The 25,119-nt window shown below is 41.8% G+C and overlaps 1 protein-coding gene across 3 annotated transcripts in view; it reads right to left on the bottom strand.

The window, feature by feature from the left end:
* The window catches only part of LOC125767622 (semaphorin-2A-like), a 94,408-nt gene extending 69,736 nt beyond the window's left edge, over positions 1-24,672 (bottom strand). The window contains exons 1-2 of one of the 3 annotated variants that reach the window (XM_049434400.1): positions 23,607-24,672; positions 22,723-23,483 (exon numbers count right to left, since the gene is read on the bottom strand). In XM_049434400.1, coding sequence (XP_049290357.1) covers positions 22,723-22,999 — 277 coding nt within the window. In that variant the 5' untranslated portion in view covers positions 23,000-23,483; positions 23,607-24,672. Of the gene's footprint in view, positions 1-22,722 lie in introns of all 3 variants that reach the window. The other 2 variants (XM_049434401.1, XM_049434399.1) reach the window with 2 other exon arrangements.
* Between the last annotated feature and the right edge of the window lie 447 nt (positions 24,673-25,119).

Genomic DNA, 25,119 nt, shown 5'->3' with positions numbered 1-25,119 from the left:
TTTCAGATATTTTTTCTTCACATGAAAAAAAGACATTGTGACATTGTGAGCTTGCTTCTAGAGTGAAACTAGATATATATTAAGGTTAAAATATCTGCAAAGAAAAAAACATTCAAAGAAGCTCAAAAAAGGAAATTTTCGGATTTGTTTAAAGAAAATCTTTCAAATCCATCTATAAAAAATTCTTTACAAAGAAAAATCACAAAATTAAAAGGAAAAAAGCAACAAATAAACGTTTTTTAAAGGACTTTCCTCGAAAGCATTATCCACTGGTGTATCGCCTAGGAGCATAGGAATAATATTTAATTATAGTTAATAATATTTTGAATAACGGGGGAAAATAGTTAATTGTGGCATTTTTAATTTTTGAAAATTAATGCCTCTACAGCAAAATCTGGATTCGTCTCTATCTTTCTCTGAAAAATAAGGTCCATTATTCACACTTCAAACGAATCACACATTTTATAAGCTTACCGACCTGCCATCATATAAAAAACAGATGCTTGATGATATCATTTCATGAAATTGAAGCTTCTTGCTCATCGCAATCGAAACCATTTACCGTACGGAATAAAAATCCGCCACCGCTCTTTTCGCAAAACGTGCCAAATCCAAACCACCCACAACCATGTGAAACTTAATCACTAAACCACTCGGAAGTGCAAACAGTTTTTCATTTGCATAATTCATCTCCTTCAAATCGATGATTTTTTCCATTAAGCGAAACACCCTTTTTCGCATCTCACGCGCCGACCACCCGCGGAATTCCTACCAAGCGGAATCGGTTGCAAAACAAATGTATAATGCAGTATCGTTTTCATCGGTACGTCATTCTTTCGCCTTTTAGCCGGTTCTGCCCGACGAATGTTACCGCCAGGTTCCCGGCAGCGCTCCATCCACCAAGGACATCCACCAGTTGTGGCAGTTCACTCAAGTCCTTATCAAAACATCACACTCACACACACACTCACACACGTGCTTGCGTCGCCACCGTCAACACCTACACAGTCGTGGTGCTAGTGTGTTTCCGGAATCTCGAATCAATTTGTAAATCCTTCGGTGCTTTTTTTTCTCCAGCCGCTCGAGTGGAAAATCTCATCGAAATCGAAGCACTTTTCTCGCCGTTTAAGCAGTTCCGGGTGAAACGAAACGGATCACGTTGGTAGGAATCGAAAACCCCGTTTCATGAGAGATGGAAACCGAAATGGAGAGAAATGCTTCATATCGATGGGAAGGTTGTTCCGTTCCTGGGAGGAAAATCATGCGGTGAAAATCACGACCAAGCCAGCAGGAGCAATAGGTACCCCCGGGGAGGGAGGGTTAAAGACAGAGCAACGTGGAAGTAAAACCGTCAACACAATAAAATGGAAAGAAAAACATCCGGAACACATCTTGAAGCACCGATCGAACGATGAGCGGGCGTGTTGTGATGTAAGTGGAAGATGGTAGCGGAAAATCCTGCCCAAAACATCGAACGTCGATCGGATTGGTCCCGGCAGTGACGGGAAAACATGTGTGTACATAAACATTTACAAAGTGCGATGGTTCGTGATTCGTTTCTTTTTCTCTCTTTACTTACTCACCCAAGACACACTTGCAGCACGTTTTTTTTTTTCCTTTTGTATGCAGATTCGATCTGAAGGTGCTTTTTCCTTCGCCTTTTTTGCTTCCTTATTTTGCACATTTTGTTTGCCTTTCAACTGATTTGGTACAGCCGGTTTCCTGCCATTCCGCCCTTGTTCTAGGGGTTCTATTTGAAGAAACTACCGGAAAACACTTGCACTAACAACAAAAAAAGCTTCCTTACCATCGCTCCCTTTTTGGCAAACAATCGGAACGGTGCTTCGGCACAAAAAAAAGGTTCAACCAGGAATGGTTCGATTTGATTTTGATAGATTTTCTTGTCACATTTGAATCTTTTGAGAATGGTTTCGCTTTAGATAGGCGCCTCTCGGAAGGATGAAAGCAGCAGGACAATGATAGAACGCGTGTAGCATTGCTAGAAGTAACGTTGTGCGAACCATTTTCTTGAGATTGAAAAATTCAACAAAAGTAAAAATAACCGCTGGAAAAACCATTAAAAGCAACTGTAAATGGTTTGTCGCAGAGAAGCCGAACAAATTCACTGGAATTAAATTAAGAAATGGGTTGAGAATTATACGTGCTTTGTTTCGAGAAAAAATGTAATTACTTGTTTTACTAACAATTTCGGCGTACAAAATTTTTACTAGACTTAGTTCATTTTCTCTCTCTTCTTGGCTTTAACGACCTTACAGGTCTCGCCGGCCATTTCTGGCTTACTAGACTTATTTTTACCACGTAGCCGGATAGTCAGTCCTTGCTACGGGGGGGGCGGTTCGGATGGGATTTGGGGATGGGAGTTCATTTTATTGGCTGTAAATAATTGTTGTCAAAACCATTTCAAAGTCACCAAGTATGTTTCATATTTCAATAATATTCATGTCGTTTTAAACATATTACAACACAGAAAGAACAAGCTTTTTTCACTACCTTAACCGAGTACAACAATCGATTTGCAGTGCACATATATCGATGTAAAAGAATGAGTAACAGAAAAAAAACGCCTCACATGACTCTAGCAACGTCCAACGATACCTTTATATCCGGATCGTTACACCTCAGGATGGCCAACATTGCCATTACAGTTGCAGGCGTAATGATGTGTAAGGAAAGCTCACTTGCAAAACGAGGCCACTAACAACGTTCGGGACCGTTGGGTACCTTTACCTTCCCCGTAAGCACGACAGTGTTTTCTTCCTTTTTTCTTTTTTTTTGTTTGAAGGGCAAGAGAAAAATGTAGATGTGAGCAAACACGTCCGGATCGGGTTTTCCTGGCTAGCGGCGAACGACACAATCCCACCATCACACGTGGCGCACTGTATTTGTGTGTGGACGAGCAATGGTGAAGCAAAAAAAAAAGCACACACGATGAATTTGAGTCAGCTGGGCACATCCAGCACATGCAGCACGTGCGAACGGGTTTTTGGCAAACGTACGGCCCCCAGCCGGTTGTTTCCATTTCGCCGTCGTACCGTACGATTGCGAAAGGGGAATTGAACATGGGCTCGAAATAGGAATATCAGGTGTTTACATCAATTTCCCATTCAATGAAAATTGAATCGTCCGTACACGGGCACACGGCGGCAGCAATAAGAACGTATTCCAATCCCATGCACACCGTGCCGGTGTGGCACTGCAAGTGAAAGCACAACCATCGGTTGTTTAGATGCGAAAAAAAAACAGACGAAGAAAAACGAATACAAATCGAGGACATAACCATCACCTAAAAAGGTACACAACCAAAGGTTTGTGAAAGTGTATTTCTTTCACCGGAAGTTTTTGCAAAACGCAAGAGTTGTAAAAAAACATGCTTGATGTATAAAGAAACGAACGATCATCTGCACGGCAAACGTGTCTTAACGCTTGTTTACCTTATTTATTATGTTTCATTGCAGAACAGACCTGTAGGCGAAATTGTTTTTCTACCTCTTTAAGCTTCAAACGTGGGTCGCGCGTTGCGCTTAAATCGACCCACAAGCTATATAGACCTTTCCGGTACCAAAACACACGAACACACCCTGCGTAGTCGGAGTGTAAAGCTCGGAAGCTTAGTGGTGAGAAATTTATAACCCGGCTAGCTTTCTCATCGAACTGGAAAACGAAATTTTAGTCTCCCATTCCTTTTATGCAGATGGTAACGGGCTGACCCGAAAATCCATACGAAAAGCCAGTTGTGGTAGGCCAACTTCAATTTATGGAAATTAAATCGATTCGTTCACTCCCCCACTGACCCCATACAATACACACACACAAACACTAACGTATGGTGCAGTTCAGTTTGTAGCCTTCAACACAGTGCGAAGGCTATCCCAAAAATGAAAATACCACCGCATGGTAGACCATTTACTGCTCGATGCTATTTTAAGGGATAGTGTGGCCCACCTGCGATAATTTTCCACCCGTGCGCTTTTCTTGAACGCTTTTCATGCTTCCTGCAATGTGCCGCTGGGTTGGGAAAGATTGAAGCTATCGCGTAATCAAATTACTCCGTATGGAAAGGCTAGGGTTCCAGGAACGCAAAGAAGGGTTTTTGAGGAGCGTTTTGGTGCTGGTTAGGGACAGCACAATATTTCTTTTTTCGCTATTAATTTTGCGAATGGTCAAGTACCTCCCGATACTGCGAGCCTCTAACCTTCCGTTGGAGGAAAACCTTCTGCTAAAAACCACATTAACTAAAATGACTTTTATTAAATCGGTATCAAACTGCATAAATCTCATTTGTGGAACGTACTTAGTTAATGAAATCTTAAATATAACTTTAAATTGACGCTTTCTTTTGAAAGAGAATAACAAACAATTACTTATCATTGCCACTATAAGTATTCAGGGAAAAAACTCCCTCCTGTTGCCTTCAAATCAAAGGACAATTTAATAAATTCAAAGTCTTGCACTTTCTATTACGTTCCCATGCCACATTTAACAGTAAGTGGCATCCTAACTATTCCCACTAAACTTTCCACCGCTCAACTTCAGTTAAATTGGTTCTCATACACTGAAACTCTTCGCATGGTAAGTATCTGCTTGAAGAACGTTTTTTTACCCCAGAGTCGTAAAATAATTGACATGTCAAACGACGCGAATGGTGGAATGGTGTGGGGTCGCCTTACGGCGAAACTGCACCAGCAACTTTGTCCGACAAAAGTTACACAAAGCTGCACCTGTATGTAACTAATATGCTCACCGCACATGGGTCGGGCGCAACAAAACCCCATCCATCCCATTCTATACTTTACGGGACCAATAAGTGCAACGGGTTAGTGTTGAGGAAGTGCGTTAAAGTTTTGATTGCAAACATACTTCCGTGTGTTCCACCTGGCGGTTAGAGGCGTTTAGAGTTCACACGAGCAGTGTGTATGCACTTTGAGCTAAACGTGTATTCTACAACGAACTAGAGCGGGTGGCGGTGTGGGTGATATGCCAGTCAAAAGTTGCCTTCGATTTAAATTCCAAAGCGTTCTGTTCGTCTTCCCAAGAAATGAAGTCTTCCCAACAATAAACGCGGATAAATGTCCAACATATGATTCTGTTATGTGCATAACCATGAACAGCCAAATTGATTGCACTTGATCTAAGCTTATATACCGGGTGTGTTTCCTAACAAAATCTTGCTCGAAAATAAAGTGGATCAATTTAAGCAAGTTACTCCACGTTAGTTATGGGGACACTGATGAGCTCGCGAGGTTTATTTATTCCATCACTCCTACAGTGTCCTTGAAGCCTTGGTTCCACGGCATCTCAGGAGATCGTGCGTACATACGAATGATTTTTAGACTTAGCGCCAATCACTTCGCATTGGGTGCAATCTTTCGCATCTCGCTAAGGACTCGTTGAGTGTTAAAGCCGATCAGGATGAGCGGACACTCAACAAATTCCTAGCGCTCCTTCGGAAACACTTGTCCAGTGATCCGCTCTGCTTGCACATCACCATTTGCTTGTGTACGTGCTGTAGAGGGAGGCATTTTCCACTTTACCGGAAGTTATTTACGGACAGCAAAAATGCATTCCAGCACGGGAATTACTTCCAACAGGCAATGGTGCTGCCCACGAACGCTCCGTTACCGGTGAGCGGTGGTATTCAATCCCCGTTCGAGAGCGCTCTGGGTCAAGCCAACAACGATTCTGCCGATGTGCATTTCCCATTCCAAATAAATACACCACAAGTTCCGGTCTATTCTGTGCCGAGTGTGTTATTGCAGCGGACGAGCAGCAGTCCATTTATGGTTGTGCTTTGTTTTTATTTTCTTAACTCCCTTTTCCCTGGCCATTACTTCGTTCATCCAACTGGAAGAGAGTGTGTATGTGTGTTATTTTTTATTTTCTATCCATCAGCTCTGTAGTTAGCTGCAAGAAGGGGAAAAAATATACTCTACACAAATCGGACCGTGCTCTGGAGCTAGGACACCCAACACACACACACACACATAAGCGATCGGCTCCAAGTGAACGTATAAATTCACTTGACATAATCTTCCATAAATAATAACGACCACCGGGGGGTAATAAATGGATTTATTTGCATTCGATTACGGATGCATGAAGACTACTGACCATAAAGTAACGTTCGTATGAGGGAACCGTTTTGACCGAAGCTTTGTCACAAGCACTACCACCGTCACTGTTAAATGGTCTGGACATCAAGGAAAAATCAACCTGCAAAACCCTCAGCCAAGGGTCGCTGTGCACACGGGACCCGACTTTTGATTCATTTCCTGCTCGAAAACGGTTACCTTTTTTGCGGTGGCAAGAGGAAAAGTTTCCAAGAACCCGGCCTGTCACATTCTTGATGTCACCGATTACATGCTGCCATGTTTACCGAAAGACGGCATAGCGTTAAACATACACATACACACACAAAAAGGGAAATGGAAAGTGGCCAACGAGAATGCAACAGAATTCCTTACCCTGTATGCCCATTTCGGTGCTCTCGTGTACTTGTGTAAGCAGACAGTGGGGACAGAGCATTTGGCAGACAATGGACTGGCAGCCGAAGCGAGACATGGCCCAAACGGGGTGACACGCAAGTGTGGTCAGTCTGTATGGTGATTTTTTCCGCCATACATTGTACGAATGCTTCATTCCACACTGTCTGACACTGACCACCCATTGACAGCTGACAGCCAATTTATCCTTCAAAAACCGTTATGCGTCCGCACAGGACTTCCCAGCAAAGTGTTTTCCGAAGTATTCAAATGTTGGTTCCGAAATGGAACGGTAGCTGTTTCGGTAGCTGCAAAGAGTTACCGTACGAGGGTGTAATTGTTTTTCAAGTGTTTTGCTCTGTTTACTTACTGTAATCGTACGACAGTGTGTCCATCGTGGAGTGTATGAAGAGCGTGCGGGCTGAACGTAACACGTGCGAGTGGAACGTGGTCAGTCCGTATGGAAGGTCCTCGAGTACACAGCTCACTACTACATTACATAGGGCCTTTTTCCAGGTGAGGATAAGGAGGATTTGGAAAGAGGTCAAGGGAAAGAAGGAAAAAAACAACACAACAACATCCGACGGAAGGATAAACATTCTCCACTCGAGTAAGGCTGGCAGGCGGAAAACCCTGGGAGCCCGTGGTGTGTGGAGGATTGAAGGCAGAAGGAAAGAAATGTCACTCCTGGCGGTGGCATTTGCAGCAGTAATGCACTGTCCGCACTGTGTCTGTGTGTGTGTCTCTGCATGTGAGACGCAGGAAGTGTACCATTCATTCCAGATTGGCCGGAAGGTTGGCAAAGGTTTCGGTCTGTAGCCCCTTCTCCAGCCCTTGAGTACGTGTGAGGTGCAGCCGAAAGGGAAGAAACAGACACAATAACGGGAGCTTGTGCATTGCAAAAGCGATTGATGAATGTAAAGAAGAAGTAACGGAAGTGGTGTCCTACCATACGGGGTACAGCATACGGCCAAACGGGGAGCCTGGCTGGCACGAATGGTGTAAAGGAAAGTTTTTCGACCAACTGTTCGCCGAGTTGTCAAAACAGGATGCTTCTGTGTAGATGTTTTCTTGTTTTTTTTTATTCGACTGTTTATTTGGAGTGAATAGTTTGGTGCTGTGCGAGGCACATACTGACAACGACAGCAGCTACGCCGGTCGGCAAGATCGGTGAACTGCGTGAACACGAGTATATGAATGCATGGCAATGACATTATGCATAAGTTTGTTGCACCAAACCGCCTCAAAACCACCGAAATGTGGTGTTTCGAAGGGAGTTACACCAGAATTAAAATGAAGCATAGAGGTTAGGTTTAGCAAGGGTAATATGTCCTAGACATTTGTTAATGCAAGTACGGAATTACGAGGTGTTTTTTTAACATTTAATTTTCCTTATATTTGAGTAATAATTTTTCTGAGTTTGGGTTAGTGAAGTACAATATTTCCTCATTTGAAACAAAATATTTTAATATGTGAAATTGAGCAAATCAAATTCGAAGACAAATCATAATGTCGAAGGTAATAAAGATGACATCGATAAATGTTGCTTCCGGTAGACAAAAAACTCACCATATCAACAACCATATAAAAATACCTCTAATCAGATTCTTATATATTCTCAACACATCAATGCCATGAATTGTGTGATAGTGTACTGATAGCAGAGCCGATCTTCACACGACAAGACCCATACCAAAAAACAATAATATCGCTCTGGTAGTTACTGGTGTGGCTGGTCATTCTGCTTAATATCACGAAAATCAAGACATTGCAGAAATAGAGACATGGAGGCGACATCTGAAATAAACGTGTTAAGTAAGAGTGCTAAAAGAAAGAAAATAGGCATGTTCTTCTTAATCTATTCTCACCAAGCACAAGGATTTATTCTTTTCCATTAAATGTGTACAACTATTAGTTCCATGATTGAATTATTTTATCATAATTGTTTTTAGCATTAAAAAAATATTTTTTGCATTTTGTCCAAAAACTTAATCTTTTTAATTCAACTTTTTACCGTCAACATCAAAATACCTCATAAGGTCTTGTAAAAGCTATTTTTCCAAAAACTTTTTTTGCAATCAACGTTCTAATTTGAATGCTTGAATGACTCCGGAAAAAAACTGAGAATAGTTCAAAACTATTGAATTGACATTCACCTTCTTAATACAGACGAAATCCTGCAGATTAACTCGACGTCAAATTGAGACAATTTCTTCTCATTGCTTACATGCTTTAATTGAATGCTATCATCAAAACCACAAATCCATAATCTCATAGAGAAAACTTAATCCTTCAAAAGGGTGCAAAAAATGGAATCACATTTGCAAAGCAACCACAACTTCCCCCCATAAAATATCCACAATCTGACAAATGCCAATTTTAGCACCACAGACAAAAAAATGCCTCGACAGCTTCAACCTCACTGCTTGGTTGGATGATAAATTTCTTCCAGTGTCTTGTGAGAAGGGCAAAAAACTTCCCTAACCTTTCCATAATTTCCCAAAGACAACGGAGCGGTAAAAACCCCACAGTCTCAATCATTTGTCATAATACATGTCCAATTGGTGGACTTTTTCGATAAACAATCGGTTGGGATCGATGTTCCCAGTGTCAACACCTTGCATAAATAACCAATCATTTCGTCCGGCGTCCCAAGCTTGCGCACTCACACACACACATATTTCCACAGTTTTCCTCGTGGTTTTTTTGCCGGTGGTATCAATATGTCAAAATGCTCCCCCAAATGGTGTTCGGACCAATTTCAAGCCAATCATCTACCTCTGGTGAAGTTGAACAGGACCTCGCTTCATCCTCTGTGGGAGATCATTTGTCGTCGTTCGGAGTTTTCCCTTTTTTGTACTACGCGTTCCAATTCTCTTTGTATGCGTTTTTATGTACGTGTATGTGTGTGTGGACCGGAAATTGTTAGAAATTGACAGATCAAAACTTTTTTTTGTCTACCCATCGTTTGTGGGAGTGTGTGATTTTTGTTTCTCTTCACCACACGGAAGAACTAAAGGGCTCGTGGGTACCAAAGTGGTCGATCGAGTCCATCGAGCAGGTTTAATGTGCCGTTTCTTTTGCTGCTATAGAATCTATCGTTTTCGTTGCATGAAGTGTGTCAAAAAGGTGGGAAAAAACAGCTCACACACCTGCGCCCCCGGTACGTCCCATATTGACGACAGTTATTTATTTTGATTTTTTGTTTATTTTGGCATTCTTGTCACGACAGTCTTGTGTGATTTTCTTTTTTTTTGTGTGCTTACGCAAGGATCGTCCATTTCTTGCAAAACCTGGACCATGATGTCTGTGGAAAAGTTTCATCGCTCAAAGTTCCACCGTTCCTTTTTTTTGCTCTTTATTCCTTTCCCACGCTTGTGGCTAGAAATGTGAAGGGGAACAGATTTTCTGACGGTTTTTCATCGCTTTCACTCCCTTCCATCCATTGCTCTATCTCTCTTTCTATATATCTCTCTCTCTTTCTCTCTCTTTCTCTCTCTGTTTCACCTTCCCACCCACATTTACACGGAACATACTTTCTTAAGCCATCGCACACTTTCTCACAAAAGCGATATCGTGTCGTCAATGAAGCAGAAAATGAAGAAAGTTTTTTCTTCCGCTGCTGGGATTTTGAATTTGTTCGTTTTCCACTGTTTTTTCTTCCCTTTTAAAAATTCCTCTTTTCTGCCAATGTGTGCGCGAGTGTGCGTGTGTGTGTGTGTATATGTAAGCTCACTAGGAAATGTCTCAGATGTCGCACATCTTCCACTTCCCAGACGGTGTACAGCCGGGATTGATGTGCTGCCCGACTCAATCAGCTCAACTCGTTCGCTTTCAGCGTAAATCACGTAACATCATTAGCATCTCGAACGGATGGACGACCGTTGCCACTCGGCTATAGTATATCCCTTTTCGCACATTTGTCCAGCTTTACGACCGACAAAGTTAGCCATCGGTTGAAACGGATAGGAACGGGAAAACTGAAGAAAATCCTCTAAAAGGCGGATCCTTCTTTCTGTCTCGGGTCGGTCCATTGTCACGCTCCGGGTTTCGCGCGTTCCAAGCGTGTACCATAAGTTTCGCAGAAGGTCACTGCAATAACCGTTCCCGTTCTCGGGTACGTCACACAATTAAGTGTCCACCCGATGGATGGGAATGTGCGTGTAGCAGTGCGAAGAAGCAAAAGCAAGTCAAAGTGAATTAGTGACAGCTGAAGGCGCGAAACGATGCCAAGACAGCACGGTACCGAGGTGCCGACCGACTGTCCTAAGCAGGCCGGCAAAGCGTAAAGTTTCATCCGTCCCTTCATCCCTGCGCCGTTTTGCTATCATCTGCTGCAGCCACCCTAACTTACACATCCATTCCTTCATCCCTTTCCGCTACATCTAGTTTGTCAACCACACTTGATGGACTTCGCGTTTTTCGCTTCAGCGGTCCTTTTTTTATGCACAGCAAAGCACAGCAAAAACGGCGAGTAAAAGTGGTACGGCTAAAGGCTGATAAGGGGTGGCAAAATATCGATCAGTGTTGGTTTAATTTTATCGCTCCCTTTCCCCCATTGGTCACAGCGTTATTCCTGGTCACGTCACCAGATGCAGCAACCGTGAATTTGTTCACGCTGTTCCGTTCGGTTCGGTTCGTTTGGTTTGGATTTTCCAGCGGATTTTTTCGATTTTTTTCCTTCTCTATTTTAGCTATTTGTTCTTTGTTGCTTAAAAGAAAACTCATCCAATGGAAGCTAACGGTAGGTGGGTGTTCAGCTTTCATTCAACCTTCTGCTTGCATGCCGCCACTTTCAATTGTCGATGCTAAACACATTTTCGTGCAGGCGTGATTTTCCAACAATGAGCACTGCTTCTCCCAAAAAATAAAAAAGATGAGTGTGATTCGTTTTGCTTGTTTATCAAATTCCAACCATCGCCAGCACTTGAATTTTGATTAGTTGTTTTCCAACTTTCCAGTCATTTAAAGTCGTACACCCGCGCAATGGAACAAGGACAGTAATGGAGGGACTCGGTAATCACACTCCGTGTACGAGCAAAACGTGAAATTTCGATTGTCATTCGGTGTAATAAGAAATAAAGCAATGAGTGCTTGCCGATTTTTCCCACCCAGTCCAGTGTTCCGGTCACTGCCGGTGACAGATTTTCCACTCCAGAGTTGTGCAAAATTTCACTCAAACTGCAGTGAGTTTTGCACCACGCTCATGTAAGTGGCAAACCGTGGACAATCGCCAAAGTGTCCTCTCTGTCATTGTCATTGATTTCACCGTGGTTTTTTGGTTGGTTCGAGTTGCCCATTCAGCTAACCGGGCCGGGTAGTCGATTTGTTTAATTTCGTTGCAACTGTCCACCGCGTGGCTTTTCCACACCATCGAACGAACTACAAACTTGACGTACGTCGCAAAACTAAACTGTGCTCTAAACGCAACCATTTCAGCTACCAGCCGGATGGTCGGATTTACTACGAATGGGAAATGCGGCATGATTTACAATGGAAAAAGGGCAACTAAAACAGACAGGCATTTTATAGCTACTCGCGCTACATCTACCGGAACAATCAGCAAAATGGTCGTGTTCATAGTTCATAACATTTGCGTGAAATCGTGGTTTACACAAGACTGATCTTTGGATGGGGTGCTTTTCGTACGGTTTAAGTTTACTGAGCGAAAAGTTTTGCCTTATGATGATGACACGTTAAAGTTTTCATCTGCTCACGATAAGAGGTGGCAAATAGTTTTATACAGTTATGTGAATGAAAGGGGTTTGGAAACACATATGCTTGAGTAAATTAATTTGTTCATGTACTTTTCTTCATGCTTCGTGTATTTGAAACAAAAAACAGCAACATAAACATCAATAAACTAATAGTTTTATACACTTATGTGAATGAAAGGGGTTTGGAAACTCATATGCTTGAGTAAATTAAATTGTTCTTATACTTTTTTCATTCTTCGTGTATTTGAAATACAAAAAACAGCAACATAAACATTAATAAACTATCTATTATTTATCAAATGGATTAAAGGATAAATATAATTTAAATCATTATTGCCATAAAACATAGCAATAAAAAATAAACTTCATGTGATTCCTTAATTTTCTCCTTTTCTCCCCAGTGAAAAGCTCCTAAAGTACGTCTTATAACAAATTAAACTTCTTGCTAAAAAAACTTTAAGTACATAATATCTACTCCCCTAAGGGTGTGATTTTGTGCGTACTTCTTCCCCAACAAGCACATACACCGCAGTGTGCACAGAGCCGTCATACCTTCTGTTACATGCACATGAGTGTCAAGAGTTTTGCTTCATGCTTGTAACTTTCGCTCCTGGCCGAATACCACGTAACCCGAAATTGAATTAGATGCTAAACCGGCATGAATATTTATTGTTTCAGAAGAGGATTTATGCTCACACTATACGGTGTGTCTATTGGTTAGGGTGGTGGTGGCAACCGTGCAGCACACACCATGTACAACCAAGAGAGACGTCAGGAACGATGACATTGTCATGTTGTGGTTTCTTGTCGGTTCGTGTTGTAGCGCATACGCGACCGCGTGATTTTCTACCAAGCACCATGCGCCTCCATTGCTGTCTGTCTGTCGTTAAAAAATGCTTTAAACGAGCAAATCGACAACGGTTTACGAAGGGAGCACGGTGAGGTGTAGAATACGCAACGCTCAAGGGACGTTCGTCAGTTGCTTCAATTATCTAAAACAACGCCTCGACAGCGAGATGACAACAGCCATGCATTGTCGACAACGATGGGTCCATTTCATTGGACCGAAAACCGCATCCGTTTGTTGTCGTAATCCAACTACTTTACCGCTTTGTATACCTACCGTCGGAAAAACTGAGCAACTGTTAAGCTACAACCAGGAAACATATGTCACAATCCCTTCCTTAAGTTTCAACCTTAGCTGTAAACTATTTAACGATAAGACTGCATACAAAAAATACGAAGAACTTGCCTTGACAAACACACAATGAGTGAGGAAAATTATCCTAATTAATTTAATCTTTACTGCACCACCACAGCAAGGTGCGTTGGTGGTAGATGCCACTGTGTACCTGACCATTTCAACAGTTGTTTTCTTATGAAGCAACACCAAGATGTTGTCACTTCCGAGGGGGCGATGTTAATTATCCTGACGGCGCTGATCTCTTTAGGGCGGGCATCATCGTCCATTAAATGGTACTTTTTTCCACCTTTTCTAATTGAAGAATAAAGCCAATGACTTTGTCGACATAAGTCCGTTTCAATTACAAGCTCTTGCAGTAGACAATGTTTTGTTTTGTTTTGTTTTGTTTTGCAACATCAAAGCAGAATAATTTCATGTCTTATGATGAATATACTATATATTTTTTTCAATTACGAGTTTTTAACCTTTTTTCTCCATGTAGAACGTATACACGACTTTTTAAATAAAATAATTAGTGTAAGATATTAAGCTCAAGCTTCAACTCTAATTTAGAATAAGAGTATACGAATTGGAAAAAGAGGCTTCAGTTGATTGATTTTAGCAATCGACCAAATATTGTACTGATTTCTTTAAATATTCTAACAAATCTCACCAGTGTCAGCAAACATTCAAGCACATCAATCAAAAAAATAAATGCCCGTAAGAAATGCTTCTGCTTCCGTAAATTGTGAAATAATGCAATTCAAAATAGCAATTCTCGCTCATTCGTATGCTTGTAAATATTTTGCTTTAAATTTAAAACTTCTTACGATCTTCAACCAAAGGTATATAGATTTGCTCTACGGAAAAGTGTTTTCGTTTGAATATGTTTTTTCCATCGCTCTACACATCCACTTTTAAGTTGCAAAAATTCAAGAACGCTTTCGCTCCGTTCCCCAAACACACGGTAGCACCCATCAGCATCGTGATATTATGGATCGCATATGAGCGTTCTGCAAAGGTATTTGAATGTTTTACTACAAAGCTTCTTTCCGTTCCGATTCTTCACAACCACACACGCACACAAACACACACACATTTTGTGTGCCGTTTCTATCGCAAAACTTCCTTTTCAGATCGTTCGTTTGCAAGAAAAATACTGAAACGAAAAGTAGCAGTTACTTTTCCTTAGTCCCGTTCCAAAGGCACTCGGCTGGAAATGGAGAAGATATCAGAAGTTAATTACTGCTCTGCTCTGCAGCCATGCGTGCAGCAAAACCCTGAGCATTTTACCAAAGACGAAATATACATTGCTCGTCATTTCGTACACCTTCACCACGTCGATTCACTTCGGAAGGAAGATCAAATGAGAGAAGATTTTCCGAGCCATTTGCCACACAAATTTACAGCCCTTCTGCGGGGCATTTGTTGCGAAAACGAGCTTACTGCTGCTTTACCCACAAAATGGAGTGAAATTTAATTAAACACACACACACACATGCACTCACATTTTGTGCTTTCGCCAAAGGTTGTGGCTTTTGCCTAAAGTATCCCCATGGAGTGTGTATTTTTGTTTTTTTTTTCTTTCTCTTTTCTTATTCCTACCACGAAAGATAGCTTTGAAGATGATCTTTAAGTAAACTTCACCTCATGATGCTCTCATGTTCATTAATAACTCCCGCCGGCTTGCAATTATTTCAATCGTATAAGTGGGTGTACGGCGGAAGAAAACAAATAGCATCACACCAGGACATTCATTTGCGTAACGCCCACATTTCCACTTTCATATCGCCCCCATAAATAAAGCCTTGAACCGGATGATCCGGACTGGAGCCTCACCATTACCCGGAGGCTATTTTGAGGGCAACACTTTAACGCTACCGAAAAACTTAACCAGCCCCTAACACCTCGCAACAAAGTGTCGCACAAAGTTTTCGCTCCTATCTAAACAAATCTTTTACCATAAAAGCGGCTGGCACTTCGTTTGTGTGCGTGTGTGCCCTTAAACCTACCATCATATCTTAAACGAGAAAAGCTACGAGCGTATTGTACGGGCAGCAAACGATGGTGACTAGGCGTGTGCGGTTGGTACGAGGCTCAAGGCACCACCTCCCGGTCAACCCTCATGATAGGGTGTCTAATGGAAGGTGACAAAACTATTCCACTCAACCGGAGAATCTTGTCGTTATGGGATCATCTTTAATAAAGTTTTGAAAATTTAATTGAATACCAACGGGATCTCGGCCACCTGTTTCGTCCCATTCTGTTCTGTAGGTGGCTTAAGCTTGCAGCATCGCAAAACCCGGTATCGGTTTGATGCTTTCGCAGGGATGCATTTTGCTGATAAGGAAGTTTGCATGTATGGATAAATTTCCGAAGAAATTAAGTAACTTTTAAAGGCATTACTTTATGTTACTAGGTGTCTGTGGGTCGATAACTCAAACGAAGCATTTGAAAGTTTGCGTGAATGAAAATGGTTGGTGGTCGAAAGCACGCTTTGAAAAGTATTAAATATCAGAATCAAGAAAAATGGTTTAATGAAATATTACCTAAAATAATCGTTTTTCAATGTTATTTTATCACTTGAGATATTTTCTGCTGGAAATTATAAACATTCATAAAGAAGCATTATTGTAGTACATCCGATTAAAAGTGGAGTACATTTATTATGCTTTATTTTTCATTTTATTTGCATAATACATAATTAATTTAAAACGTATAAACAAATTAATTTATTCCGCAAAGAAAGCTGCCATAAAATATCTAAGATGTGCTGATTATTAAAGTGATGGCTTCATTTCCTCGGAACTAAGGCAACAAGATTCCATTCCTGTTAGGAAACATGTAACGATGAACAAACTTAGATAACCAAATGAGCTTTTCGATTACAAACAAACACCATCATCGAAACACACACGTGCAAGTACTACCACTTCCTGTTTTGATTTCAAGAATTAATTAGTATGAAGCTGCTGTGGCAGTTACGGAGGGATGTAAAGGAAGACTAAGGAAGAGTTTGAGTGGATTTAAGTTCAATCAATTAACAACTTCCGGTTTCCATATACATGAATCGGATGGTATGATGATTTATTTTTTATTTATAAAAGGGAGTTACTAAAATTACCATTAAAAGTAAATTGTTTTTGGTGAATTTGTCAAACTTCAAACCCACGTCATTAGGTATGACAAAATTCCTGCTTTCCAACACAACCAATTCATCACCAATCAGGCAAATGTGTAACAGAAAAAATAAACCAAAGTTAAAGCAAATCTTTTGCTTAAGACTAGAAAAAAGCTCTGACTATTTTACAAAAAAAGATTTTTTTCACATTCCCTCTTCACGTTGGTGTTCCCATAAGAGAACGACTATCCTTTATCATCATTTTCTAACGTATCGTAACTCTTCGACAGGACGTTGCTGAAACATGCTGAAGCACACACTTTTCACGCCATTCAATCAGCAATGAACACATCCGTCGATCGTTAAAACATCAGCTGAGCTTGAAGAAAAACATGGAAAGCAAATCCAGATATATCAACACAAAAAAGAACCAGAAAACTTTCATTCAATCTTATATACGATCCAAAAACCGTCTGCGAATGTCCAAGGAATGGATTCGCGATTGGGATAGCGAGCAGCTGACAAGCATACAATCGAATGAATCCCCTTATCTGCTCCACGATTGTGGTAAAGCTCTCCATAGGAACCGGGTTTTTGAGCGTTCAGTAGAAGGACACATCGGCGATGGAAAGAAATAGCTGCTAAAACATTCCATTGCCCCGGTTAAGCTCTGGCGTGTGGATAGGATTTTTACCGAATGCTAAAGCTTTTTCTCCAACGGTAGAAATGAGTTCAACTTGTGCTACGGGACTAAAATTAAAGGATTCGTCCACCACCGTGGAATCCCCGTCGGTGAATGTGAACTATTTTAATTTTATGTTGCACGTACGAAGACTGCCATTCTGGTGAGGAAAATCTTCAAACTCGCTTTTGCTCGCAAAAGCAGCTTCAGCGTGAAACTATTCGAAAAATCACATCACATTCCAAACTTAATCTCATCCAAGCCGGTGCTGCTAATCAAAGTAATGTCACATACGGTTCGGTAAGGTCATCGTTGATTATGGGAATCATCAAACGGAATGCAGTAGTACGGTTAGGTTTCTCATGTTGTTATGATTCATTCCTCAAACGAAGTCCAATTAATGACCGGACGGTTATTTGTTTCGTCGGAAACAGTACGAATCCCAACAAGAGAAAAAACAACTTAGTTTCACTTCAAAAGCACCAGAAAAAATAGCATTCCTTTTCTAATTACGATCACAGCATGGCGACTACTTTCAAGTATGTCCGTTCTTGTGCATCTGGCACAATCTGGTGCGTGAGTGACGAATCTTTTCATCCTGCTATTCCTACCAGCATCAATCTCGCGGTCGCATTGTTTCTTTCCACTGCACACGATTAATTGATTGAGGGTTCATAGCTAAGGAAATGATCAACATCGCCATCAGCCAACACCAGGCGGCTCCATCTACGGCAGAAAGCAATGGCCGTGCACCAATTACTCTGCTGCGTGCAGCCAACGGATGAAATGCACACAAACGCAATCGCATTTCGATCACGAATTCGTACACCCGAATATGCGAATGGTGAAGCATGTCGAACGCAACCGCGAATTATCGCTTGCGTGCTTTACGCTTTTGGACTGAACTCGAATGCATCATCATTTATGAGTTTATGAGCCATTCGGGTTGTATTGGTACGTTTGGTTTGAGTAATTTCACGCAGCTGGTTGGTTGTGAAGTACAACATGCGAGGTTTGACCAGTGCATTTCAACAGCACGATGCGAAGTACACGAAAAAAACGAAAATCTAAACCCTGACATGAAATGATCAAATGAAAGTCAGAGAACGATATCTGACGAATATGATTGGCTATGAATGCTGAGTACACAATCAATAGTTGAAATTTGGCTTTGTGCAGAAGTATCAGTCTATCAGAAGCATGCAATCAATGAAATCGAAGGACCTGATGAAAAAATAATATATTTAGTGTTTATCATATGTATGCCTGAGATAAGGTAACGTAAAATGAGAAAATGCGTTGTGATCATTGTAAACATCAGCAAAAGTGCTGCCGACAATAGGGTAAAAAATATAACAATTAATAATCAGTCACACATCAATTAATAATAAAATAAAATAAGTAAAAAAACAAATACATGTCATTTAAAATAAACCTAAAAGAAACTAAAAGGAAATAATGAAAAATATTAGACATTTCAATGCCAAAAAAAGCTTTGACTACTAACAGTATTAATGAAGTTTGGCTGAAAATATTGTAAACCTAAAAACCTTCAGAAAAAAAATCTCTCATTTACAAAAATGATAAATCACCCCACACCGAGGTTTTCAATTTACGAAATGATGCAAAACGGACCAGGTACAAATTATTAAGCATTTTACAGAAATTTCTCACTTGTCTTGAATATTGCTATGGCTTCCCCGTTCACATAATCCCCGCAGCTAAATCCACTAGAACACAGTTTAACAGCTTTGCAGTAGCTAATCAGATTCGTTGTCAGATTTTATTCGAACATACCGTTAAGCTTCTTCGTTTCGCAAAATGGCTGCAAAATAATACTACTTCTCTTCTGCTGTGATCCGTTTAAATAAAAGCCCGTTTACATGAGCTGCCGGTTTACCACCCCTTGCCGCCTTACGACCGCACGGGAAGAAAGAACATTCCACCGCCCAGATTTACTACGTGAAAAATGCTAAACGTTACAAAACTGATTTCTCACTTTGCTGTTTGTCTTCTCTGCCGGAGTGCGGAAAAATGGCAAAAAAGTGGAACAAAAGCTGAAGGCACCTTGTCTTTTCCCGTCGCTTTCGTTTGCCTTCACGTTTTGGCACCGCTTTTTCCCCCCGTTGTCCAACTGGTTCTTCGTTTTAAATGACCTGTATTTTGCCTGCACGACCCCATTGGCTACTATTAGGGGGTTTGGGTCGCCCCTAGACAACCTTGCCGAAGCCCCGGCAGTCGACGAACGGGCCTCCGACCTAGGCAAGGTTTCAGGTCATAACACTGCGGCTTACATGCAGGCAGAGGACAGCTGGACTTCACACGTTGCACTTGATGCGGCATCGCCCTTCCCTACCCAACCTTGTCGTCCGATTTCATTCCCCTTTCTGTATTCCACCCAACAAGCCGTTATAGCCATAACTTACCCGGAAAAGTACGGCCAGGTGAGTTTTTTTTGTTGGTCCTGTAACAGAACGGAGAGGCATACAAGGCTGGTAGACGTTACAGACTGCAGTCCAACGTAATCCTTTTTAAGTGACTTATCTTCGTCCCAGGGCCCGGTTTCTACGGACAGGGGGAACGGGTTCGCTTGGTAACCGAATCGAAGAAAAACGGTCGTTTTTCCATTATTCTGGGAAAAGACGCTTAGCTTGAATGGGCAAAAATAGGAGCAGCACGGTAGGACGATTGGACATTTTCACCTTTACCAATACCAACGCCTTTGGGGACGAAGGGGGGGAACAGAAATCAGTCGACTCGGACACGGTTTCTCTCGATGGGATTGGGGGAGAAAAAAGAGGTGCATAAAACGTTTTGCACATTGTAGCTGGTGCAATTAGTTTTATAGCTGCCTCAAGTTGCAACCTGGCCAGGTTGGGAACGGTTCCCGAACAAATGGGAGGCCATTCGTACCATTTAGCACCGATACAGTGTGCCGGGCACCCGGTAATCGGATATTGCATTTTGCCAGGTGATCGCTACTCTGTGTAAATAACGGCGATACGGAACGAACACGCTGGAACTGATGCTTTGTTTCACCCACCCGAGCGTTGAGTGCATCGGATACGGTGAAGTAATCAATTTTTTTTTCGCTTTTTTGCATACATTGCCCCTTCGGGAAATGTCCCGAAGAACAGTTACGAACAGTGACACCGACCAGATTCTGAGCAGTTTGAATTCCTTTAGGAATTAATTATGAATCGCAACAGATCAGCCGCACCTCTTAAAAACCATCCATCAGAGTGATTGGAGACGGAGATTTAACCGGTGGTATTCCTGAACATCAGCATCATAAATTGCGATATTCATTATCGTGGACTTGAGGCACCGAAGGTATGGAATTTTGTGAAGCGAATTTAATACATATGAGTACAACGGTTGAAGAAAATAGACAGAAATGCTTCTCAAGTAGACGATGAAATAATTCTTCCCGCCAGGAATGTTTCATATCACATCGTTAACAATGCGGAACTTTTCGAAGGTTTGAAATTTTAGCATAACAGAAATTTGTACCTTTAAATGGTTAAGCAAATAATTCTATCACTGAATAAATAATTAAAAGAATTTAATTACTTTCACTAAATCTTGAGGCAAACTAGTTTTTAAAATATGTTAAGCGATTAAAACTCACGTGTGACTTGGAACAAGCTAGTAGTAAATCAGGACTTACAAGCTCGTTTATTGAAATCATGCATAGGCAAAAAGTGTACGTCAAGATCTCTTCAAGATTTAGGGCCTCGAAAGAAGAATTAATTAAGCACAGTTTTTCTACTATGAATCCAGTTTACTATTGCAGACGCAGAGTAAGTATGAGATGTATTTGTTGTCTAATGATAGATTTTGACTTACTAGAACAACACAGCTTGTATGTGTAGAAATACAACGAAAGAGTTGCTACAATAACGAGCTCTACGAGCTATATGATGCACTCACTATCAAGAGAATTAAACTCCGGCCAGTCTTTGGTAGTCTGGCCATGTCATTCGAATGACACCGGACGACGCAATTCGTAAAATCCTTTTAGGCCGTCCACTTGGGCAGAGGAGGCGTGATACGCCCAAATCTGAGATGAAGTGAAGTCGCTGATGTCTCCACGAGATTAGTAGACGACAGTATCCAATCAGAGCAGAGCCTCATAAGCAAGAAAACAAGTTTAATAATATGCAGTTCAAAACATTAGAGACTTTGTATAAAAACCGGTAGATCAAATTGTTACACACATAACACATCACATCATCCATCTTGGAAAATATGTTTCACCCTTCATTGTTTTTCCTTCCCAAGTAGGAGGGCCTAACAAGTGGAAGCCATCGTTTACCATCACACATACACACAGTTACCGCTCAAAATGGCTTTACTAGCGACACAAGTATTCTTCCCTCTGATAAAAACTCACATGAAGCGACCCTAACAAAGGGAAGGAAAAACCGATCCAACCAATTGCTGCATCACATCACGCTTAGCATTCTATTTTGATTTTTTTTCCTCATCATTTTTGCCCTCCAAAATTTGTCCTTTCGAGACACCCGCAGTGAAAGAACAAGAGCGAAGACCTCCGGGTAACTGAATACTTCAAAACCCACACTACCAGGGAACGCACGTGCTCGCTTACGTTGATTGACGGACGGGCGTGAAAGGGTTTTTTTTCTGTTCCCGCAAAGGAGCCGATATTATTCGCTTAAAACAATGCCAACCTCCGTGTACTATCGAAATACCTTATGGGAATTTTTTTTGCTTACCCTTCTGCTCTCAGGGGAAGGTCTCAAGTGTCGAACGATTTTATAACGTGTGTCCCGTCTTCAATCGCAATCGACTAAAACGCTTCTCTTCGGAGATTGCACGTGAAATGAAACAAAAAAAAGACGAGCACAAAAACTGCACTGATACGTTCCCCTTATCATTGACTGTTGTAAATAGAAATGAAACCATTTTGTTCGACACGTCGCCTTCAACGGCCATCGCCTTCAGCGTACGTTTCCGACTCACATGGCTTCACTGCAAGCTCAAGTGCATATAACGTGTTCAGCATTATCGGGAAAAGCGTTTTTGTACGAAACATGGCCCGTGGGCCGTGTGCACCGGGTATACTGCAAAACACGAAAACGGCCTCTTCAATGGTCCAGAAATTCAGTCTCGGTATTTAGCCACACCCCCATTTAAGGGATGCATTTAGATTTTTTGTGTGTTTTTCGTCCGACCAGCATTTTGTATCAAAAACCCCTCGCGCTTTGTAATAGTGTATTTGGTCGTGTTTTTTTTACTTTCAAATAACACATACAGCTAAACGTGCTACCGAAAGGATGGCAAAATCGAAGAAAGAAACCTCGAACGGGTAAAAAAGAAATCAAAAAGCGAACAGCAACAACAATGGAATAAAAAATTGAGTGAAAAAGAAAAAAAAACAAAACGGCCAGCATTTCACGTAAGGTATAAATTATTATAAAACACACAACACACAGCACCAAATCCCTGTGCATAGTCGGCGGAAATGTGGAAATCAGCAAATTGAAACCACCTACCTCCGTGGTGGCGCAGATGGAAGGGTCCATTGGTGGTGCCACCGCAGCACGGTTGCTCGTAGTACGAGTTCCATGTATTTTCATAATCTCCCAGCACTACGCCCGGAAGAAACAGTAGCAACAGCACGGCTGTAGGCACCATGACCAGCAGCATTCTCGGTCTGGTCGGTGCTCCCGTGCACGGTAAGCCCGGCCCGGCCACCGGCACCGATGCTGCTAAGGATGAGTATGATGATGTTGGTAACATTGTGGTAATGTTTCTCGGATTTCCAACCATCCCGTACCACACTAACAGCGCCACTTCAACGCCGCCCACACTCAACCAGCTTCCTTCCTTTCTTACTTGTTTTGCTTTGCTTTGTATTTGCCTTTTGCTTTACGTCGACCTCTAAAATGTCGACTCTTTACTACCCTGGGACGAACATACACTCGGTACACACTGTGCAGTATACACTGCGAACACACTTCGAAACTCACTTTATATGCCACGGATAAAGGCCGCTACCACTTTTTTTGCCACTCTTACCGTACCGCGATCAATATGGTTTCGATGGTTTTGAAAATTAAATACCGTACTAACGCGATACCACAGCCGTAACGCGTCCGGTCATGGTGTACGTTGGGCGCTACAAACTAAAAAACCTTTACTGTGTAAGGGTATCCGGTTTTTCGGTTTGGAACTTCACTTTGAATTGTAACACTCACTCGAACATTTGTTTGTTGTGTAGGTTCAATCATACGATAGCGACTGTGCATCGAAACTGAAGCAAAATGGAAGATAGTTAATCATTCCAGTGAGAAAACCGTTTGCATTAAACGGAACTAGCTTTAATCCTTCAAAATGGCAGCTGTTATGTGAGATGCAATTAAGATACTTTGTTTACCATATGCTTTGCAGCCCTCAAACACATTTAAGGTAACACATTTATTGGGTTTTCATAAGTCGCTTTTAAATTTTCCTTTCCGTCCACTTTCATCGATTGTATTTTTCGTACCACACCGCCATCCTTAAAGCATCCTTACGGTGGTACCCAATGACGAGGTGTGTTCCACGCAAGACTTCATAACTTTCTTCGGGGGATGCTTGATTTTCTCCGAAATACTCATACACTAGCAGCTCACTCAATTTAGACTCTGTCTGTTCGATGGCTCAAGTTGCTCGACTCATGCCCGCTGCATCGCAAACGTTATGCTTTGCCACAACAACTGCCTACCGAACGCACCATAAAAGAAGAAAAAATAAACGCACACTCGCCGTCACACACACTTCACTCAAAATTACGCTCACCAAAACGGGCTGTCTAATGAAATTCACTTCGATGTGTGTGCTTTCACACACGCGCTGGAAGGCAAACCATTAAACATAAGGAATCGGTTTAAGGGAATGTTTTCACCATCGTTTCGAAGTGTCTTTTACTTCTGCAACTCCCCTCTAGCGCGGGCAGCAAAACACTCCACCTGCATCGTACCCCATGCAACACCGCACGAAAACTCACGAACAAAGCGCTTTTCCTTCGCTGCCAAGAAAGTCTCGCCCATGTACCGAGGCAAAACGGAAAGAAAACGCACACCTGCAACGTTTGTACGGGATTGCTGTAGCTTGCAAAAAAGATCCTCCTGTTCCAACCCGTTTTTGGAAACACACGCCGTGGTTTTGGTTTTTAGGGAAATTGTTTCTGTACTGTGTGCTGCAGCGGATAGCCACGATAGCTGTTCACGCAAAACGGCACCCGACCGAAAGAACGTCCGATCCCGACCGAGTTTTCAAACAGACTGACTCCATGCAGCGAACGTTTGCATCCGCTTCGGGACGGTCGGTACCGTTCAAGCCGGTGGGATGCTTCCAGTCGCAGCATAATAACCACAAAACACGCACACCACCGTAACGTTCCGTGTCGAAACGTTACGACACGGAAGATGAACCACCCCAAAAGCCAGGGATCAGGAAACCGGGCAAGTGAATGGATGGTTGAGAAAATGGTGAGAAAATTCTTTCATTTTCTTCTCACCCTCACTGACTGTGTGTCTCACCTTCTCATCACCATTTTCCCTTGTACGGTACTTTGTTGTGGGAAATTTTTTCCCATACGTATGCGCATCCTAACAGGGATATTTACTCGCTTGGCAAGGAATTGGTTGTGAATGAATCTGTTGAAAGGGCGAAATGAAATGAAATGGCGGGGAAACCTGTTTGGTACCATTTCCCGTTAAAATAAGAAAGGACAAATGAATGTTATAGAGTGTGCGCGCGCATACGTACGGGGAGTTATATAAAACTCGAGCAGTGTAACGCAACATAACGCTTACTATAGAGTGAAACAGTTCCTTTTTAAAATCTTTTCTTTATGAATTGTTCTACCCTTTTTCTTTTAAATATTTACGTGAAAAACTAAAGTA

The sequence above is a fragment of the Anopheles funestus genome, chromosome 3RL (assembly GCF_943734845.2).
Source record: "Anopheles funestus chromosome 3RL, idAnoFuneDA-416_04, whole genome shotgun sequence".
Lineage (NCBI taxonomy): Eukaryota > Metazoa > Arthropoda > Insecta > Diptera > Culicidae > Anopheles > Anopheles funestus.
This window is presented reverse-complemented; position numbering and strand designations above follow the sequence as displayed.